This window comes from Mustelus asterias, unplaced genomic scaffold (assembly GCF_964213995.1).
Source record: "Mustelus asterias unplaced genomic scaffold, sMusAst1.hap1.1 HAP1_SCAFFOLD_674, whole genome shotgun sequence".
NCBI lineage: Eukaryota > Metazoa > Chordata > Chondrichthyes > Carcharhiniformes > Triakidae > Mustelus > Mustelus asterias.
The window spans coordinates 180,234-186,708 of record NW_027590623.1 but is presented as its reverse complement, the minus strand read 5'-3'; the positions used below and the strand labels follow the sequence as shown (position 1 = coordinate 186,708).

Genomic DNA, 6,475 nt, shown 5'->3' with positions numbered 1-6,475 from the left:
CTGTTGGAGTCACCGACAGCAGATATTGTATTTGTGTCAATCAGGAATCTTAATAATCAGCTGAGGGAAATCTACACCGTCCAAAATTCAACCCATCACTTGATCTGTAAAAGAAAGATACAATAATGAAGCAGATGTTTATGATGCGGGACATTAATGTTAGAGTTTTTAATCAATGAATCATTTAGAGATTTTTCAAATCCCTTCTGTCAGTTTGACAATCCACTCTGACACCAGTCACATTTCACACTCTCTGCTCAGTCCTGTGTTGGGGGGGGTGTTTAGTGTGGGATCAGTGTTTGCTTTTCTCAAACCGCAGTGATATTCCCAACAAGGGCAAGAGATTTCAGTGTTTAAAAATGTAAAGATTTCAGAACAAAACCAGACAGAGAGTGATGAGGCCTCACACCTTCAATGTAGTGATTCCCCCAATCTTTCCTTTTGTATATTGTTTCCTTCCTCTGTCTGAAGTATTGGAGACGTCGACATCACTGAAACAATACAATCTCTCGGGACAATCACTGTAAACAGCTTCTGGAAACAAATTAACACTTTAATCACCCAAAAAGCTGAATGTCCATTCAAACACCTCCCTCCCCATATCCTTGTAAATGCAAAGATAACTCCCATTTCCCCAAAGCAGGAAGATGTGAAATGGAAACATCTTCAGCTTTTTACACACTGCACTTTTCCACGGACCAAAATGTTTCAAAACATTTGCTGAAGTTTTGTTTTAAACTCTTTATCAATGTCCTTCCAGGTTTAGTGTGAAGGTTTGTGTTCCACACTGAGCCCCTCTCAGTCTCCACACAGAGCTTGTGTGTGTTGCTGATGCTCCTGTCATTTTGGATGGATACTGTGTGAAGCTGCATTCTCTCCCAGTGAGTTTCTGATCTACTTCACTCTCTCTGCGGCTGGAGCAATGTCCAGCAGGCAGCAGAGGATGGCAGTGTATCACTGTCAGCACAATATAGACAAACAGCCTTTAGCAAGAGAGGCTTTGACCCGTTTTCAAACCAAATCCCCAATTTGATGTTTCCAGCTGCGCTGTTTACAATGCTGCTGAATATTGTGTGTCTTTGGTAAACTGGGATGTGTAGCATTCAGTCACATTAAGTGGTCAATAAATACGTCCACACTGTGTATATCTTTCTGTGTGTGTGTGTCAGCGTGCATGTGTGTCAATGTATTTAAATCTCAAAGGAAAATAGGAGCAGGTGTAGGCCATTTGGCCCATCGATCCTGCGCCAGCATTCAAACAGATCATGGTGCACGTACGCACACAAAACACGCACACACCAACACACACAAAACACGCACACACCAACACACACAAAACACGCACACACACAAAGCACGCACACACACAAAACACGCACACACCAACACACACAAAACACGCACACACCAACACACACAAAACACGCACACACACAAAGCACGCACACACACAAAACACACACACACAAGCACACATAAAACACGCACAAAAAGCACACACACAAATCATACACACAAACAATAAACGCACACACACACAAACACACACACACGCATCAAACACACAGTTAGCACTGCTGCCTCACAGTGCCAGGGACCCGGGTTCGATTCCCGGCTTGGGTCACTGTCTGTGCGGAGTTTGCACGTTCTCCCCGTGTCTGCGTGGGTTTCCTCCGGGTGCTCCGGTTTCCTCCCACAGTCTGAAAGACGTTCTGGTTCGGGTGCATTGGCCATGCTAAATTGTCCCTCCGCGTCAGGGAGACGAGCTCGGGTAAATGCATGGGGTAATGGGGATAGGGCCTGGGTGGGATTGTGGTCGGTGCAGACTCAATGGGCCAAATGGCCTCCTTCTGCACTGCAGGAGTCTAGGATTCTATGAAAACACAGAGAAACAGATATTCTCACCCAGTAACACTCAGACGCACACAGTAATAAACACACACGGAAACATGTCCACGCACACACACGCATGCACACACACACACAAACACACACACACACAAACACACACACAAACACACACACACACACGCATGTACACACACACACAAACACACACAGATTCCTATTTTATTTCACACAATCGATTTGCGTCTTGAACATGCTGAATGATTGGGCTTCCACATCCCCCTGGAATAGAAAATTCCAAAGATTCACCACCCTCTGAGTGAAGAAATTCCTCCTCATCTCAGTCTTCAATGGTCTGCCCCTGATTCTGAGATTGTGTCCCCTGGTTCTAGTCTCACCAGCCAGGGGAAACATCCAATCTACATCCACCCTGTCACACCCTGGAAGAATTTTAAGTCTGTTTCAATGGGATCGCCTCTCAATCTTCAAGGGTTCAAGGCCGACTTCCGGACTTGATGGCCATGGAAGGTGTGCTCATAACGGGGCCAAACAGCTGGATTATCAAACAGTAAATCCTGCCGGGATCATGTATCAGTAAACTCTGCCCGAAACCTCTCTCAGTTACTTGTGTCAATGGCTGCACAGAGCATCCTCCATTGTTTGTCCAGCAAACTGCTGCTGCTCCTCTTCCTCCTCTCTCTGAACAAAGATTGAGCTTCAGATAGATTCAAACTTCCTTCTGTGTCCAACATCTGTGAGTAAAACACTTTCTTTTCTCATTCTGGGAAAAATTGGGGACTTGCAGCAACTAAAGGGAAAGGAAATGAATCCAGTCGCTACAATTCACACATATTTAGTCCAGTGATTTGATTTATTATTGTCACATGTATTAACATACAGTGAAAAGTATTGTTTCTTGCGTGCTATACAGACAAAGCATACCGTACGTAGGGAAGGAAAGGAGAGAATGTAGTGTTACAGTCATAGCGAGGGTGCAGAGAGAATCAGTTTTCGACGCATAGAACAAGTGTAAAAGATAAAATTAGAAGATATGCTTTGGCACAGTCTGCAAGAAGTCGTCTCGCTCCGGCGCCATCTTGAGTATATCTGTCTGGCAGCCCACAGGGAGATTTTCAACTGTGTCCAGGACAGGAAGCAGTGAACATGGATCTGTCGATCAGCCTGAATTAGCACCTTCAGGAGAATTGGGAGGGTGAATATTAGATTCAGCAGAGTGAGAATGGAGGGAGTGTGTGTGGGATGGAGATTTACAGCTTTTGGGGAATGAGAGAGGAAAATAGAATTGTTAGTTCTGAATTTCTATCCTGTACTGACCGTGATGGCATTTGTAAACTACATTTACAGGATATTGCAACGGGAGCATTTACAGACAGAAATCTCAGACGTGACGTTCTAGATTTGACAGAGTCAGTCGATTCCTTGGGACCTGAATATCATCGGTCTTTGAATCTAGAAGGAGGAATGTTTGCCCAGTCTCACCCAAGTGAGAGTGTTCCAGTGCACTAACTGTGGAAAGAATATTAACCAGTTACAGAGGCTGAAAAACCATCACACCATTCATAGCGGGGACAGACTGTACATGTGTTTGTTGTGTGGATGAGGCTTCAGCTGTTAAACTGACCTGGACTGATACAGCGGGACCTAAAACATGAAGAAACCGTGGAAGTGTGGGGACTGTGAGAAGACATTCAAAGCTCCATCAGAGCTGGAAAACCATAGGCGCATTCACACTGGAGAGAGGCCATTCATCTGCTCTCAGTGTGGGAAGGGATTCACTCACTCAACCACTCTGCAGAGACACCAGCAAGTTCACACTGGAGAGAGGCCATTCACTTGCTCTCAGTGTGGGAAGGGATTCACTCTGTCATCCCACCTGTTGAGACACAAGCAAGTTCACACAGGGGAGAGGCCATTCATCTGCTCTCAGTGTGGTAAAGGATTCAGTAACTCATTCAACCTTCAGACACACCAGCGAGTTCACACTGGGGAGAGACCATTCATCTGTTCTCAATGTGGGAAGCGATTCAGTGATTCATCCAACCTTCAGACACACCAGCGATTTCACACTGGGGAGAGACCATTCATCTGCTCTCAGTGTGGGAAGGGATTCACTCAGTCATCCACTCTGCGGAGACACCAGCGAGTTCACACTGGGGAGAGACCATTCAGCTGTTCTCAATGTGGGAAGCGATTCAGTGATTCATCCAACCTGCAAACACACCAGCGAATTCACACTGGGGAGAGACCATTCATCTGCTCTGACTGTGGGAAGGGATTCATTCTGTCATCCCACCTGTTGAGACACCAGCGAGTTCACACAGGGGAGAGGCTGTTCACCTGCTCTCATTGTGGGAAAGGATTCAGTGATTCTTCCAGCATGCAGACCCACCAGCGAGTTCACACTGGGGAGAGACCATTCATCTGCTCTGACTGTGGGAAGGGATTCATTCTGTCATCCCACCTGTTGAGACACCAGCGAGTTCACACCAGGGAGTGGCCCTTCACCTGCTCTCAGTGTGGGAAGGGATTTAATCATTTGTCCAACCTGGAGAGACACCAGCGAGTTCACACTGGGGAGAGGCCGTTCACCTGCTCTCAGTGTGGGAGGGGATTCACTCTTTTATGCAACCTGTTAAGACACCTGCGAGTTCACACCGGAGAGAAGCCGTTCACCTGCTCTCATTGTGGGAAAGGATTCAGTGATTCTTCCAGCATGCAGACCCACCAGCGAATTCACACTGGGGAGAGACCATTCATCTGCTCTGACTGTGGGAAGGGATTCATTCTGTCATCCCACCTGTTGAGACACCAGCGAGTTCACACCAGTGAGTGGCCCTTCACCTGCTCTCAGTGTGGGAAGGGATTTAATCATTTGTCCAACCTGGAGCGACACCAGCGAATTCACACTGGGGAGAGGCCGTTCACCTGCTCTCAGTGTGGGAAGGGATTCACTCTTTTATCCATCCTGTTGAGACACCAGCGAGTTCACAAGTGATTACAGGTGCTGGAATCTGATATTGTTTCTACTCTCAATTATCTCCAGGACTGCATATTTTTCATTCTCAATGGGGAGGATTACTTGATGTTGGACTGGCCGGTCTCACGACTTTGCCTCCAGTGGGCTGATGCTCTTTGAGTCTTGTTGAAAATACCTGCTTTCAGATTTTACAAGGATCACAGAATGAAAAGGTGTTAGGAAGTTAAGAAATATTTAGTTCTTATTTCTGTTTGGAATCCCCAAAGCATGCCACATTGCCATGGAGATGGGCTGTGGTTGTTACATGGTTCTCTTGTTGAATTTACCTGAAGTGTTTCTCTCAGAAGTGATTTTAGAAGGGGTAGCCACTTGGCCCCTTGACCCTGCTCCATCAAGACTGAGGTTCTTGAGCAAATTGACATAGAGAAGGACAAGGCCTTTAAAATGGATAAATGTCCAGGTTCAGATGAATTGTACCCGAGGCTGCAATGGGAGTCAAGGGAGGAGATTGCAGGGGCTCTGACCCAAATTTTCAATTCCTCTCTGGCGACGGGACAGGTGCCAGACGACTGGAGAACAGCTAATGTGGTTCCGCTATTTAAGGAGAATTGTAGAGACAAACCAGGCAACTACAGACCAGTGAGCCACACGTCAGTGATAGGGAAACTATTGAAGAAACCTCTGAAGGAGAGTATCTATCTCCATTTGGAGAGGGAAAGCTTGATTAGGAATAGTCAGCATAGCTTCGTCAGAGGGAGGTCATGCCTAACAAATTTGATTGAATTTTTTGAGGAGGTGACCAGATGTGTCAACGAGGTATGGAAGGGGATTCCTCAGCAACTAATAAGATTTAGAGGCAGAATGCAGTCTTTAAGAGGACAGGAAATCAGTAAAGAGTTAAATGATTATCGGGCAAGCTAAAACAAACAGTTTACACATATGTAAATGCAGAAAGTGAATCAAAACAAGTAATTATTATTTAAAACATATACGCTGATATTTTAAATGTATTTTAATGTATTGTACACTTTGGTCAAGCAAAGGTACCGAAAGGCATGGTGGTAAACGACATTAGTTTAAAGTCAAAGGTCTGGGAACTGGTTAATCAGCAATTGTCTTATCAGGTGGGATTCCTATGAGGGTACGTATTCTGCAACATTTATGAATAGATGTATTCACTGCCCAGACACAAGGATAGACATGCCCCTGGATGCAGGATCACATGTCTATTCAACTTGGCAGTGAGCTGGAGGGAACGTCCATTTTGACCTTGAGGTAGCGTCTGCTGTTACCAGGCAACAGAGGTGTAGTTAGAGCCAAAAAGGGAAAGACGTCCGGATTTGAAGGACGAATAGAATCTCACCATGATATTAAGTATCATATGGTTGGCTGAGGTACTTGACAGAGATTTGTATTGATGTATGACTGGTAAACAAAATTGATTTTAAGCTAATGAAAGGCAGAATTATTGATTATGACAAAGTATAATTGATCTTTATTTCATTTTGTACTTCAGATCTTTCAGAGTGGTTCTATGGCTCTATTCCTTCGAGCTATTTAAACCTTTTGGAAGTCTCCGGTCAGCTGTGCTTTTGTTTTCTCTTGTTTTATGTTCAATAAATTTTGTTA

At 45.1% G+C, this 6,475-nt stretch overlaps 1 protein-coding gene across 1 annotated transcript; it reads left to right on the top strand.

The window, feature by feature from the left end:
• The first annotated feature begins 2,499 nt into the window (after positions 1-2,499).
• Positions 2,500-6,475, top strand: LOC144487248 (uncharacterized). Its single transcript, XM_078205331.1, has 2 exons — positions 2,500-2,602; positions 3,214-6,475. The coding sequence occupies exon 2, from the start codon at positions 3,518-3,520 to the stop codon at positions 4,862-4,864; it is 1,347 nt and encodes a 448-aa protein (XP_078061457.1). The 5' UTR covers positions 2,500-2,602; positions 3,214-3,517; the 3' UTR covers positions 4,865-6,475.

Coding starts and splice junctions, on each gene's coding strand:
- LOC144487248 (XM_078205331.1), top strand. CDS start 3,518: ATGAAGAAACCGTGGAAGTGTGGGGACTGTGAGAAGACATTCAAAGCT.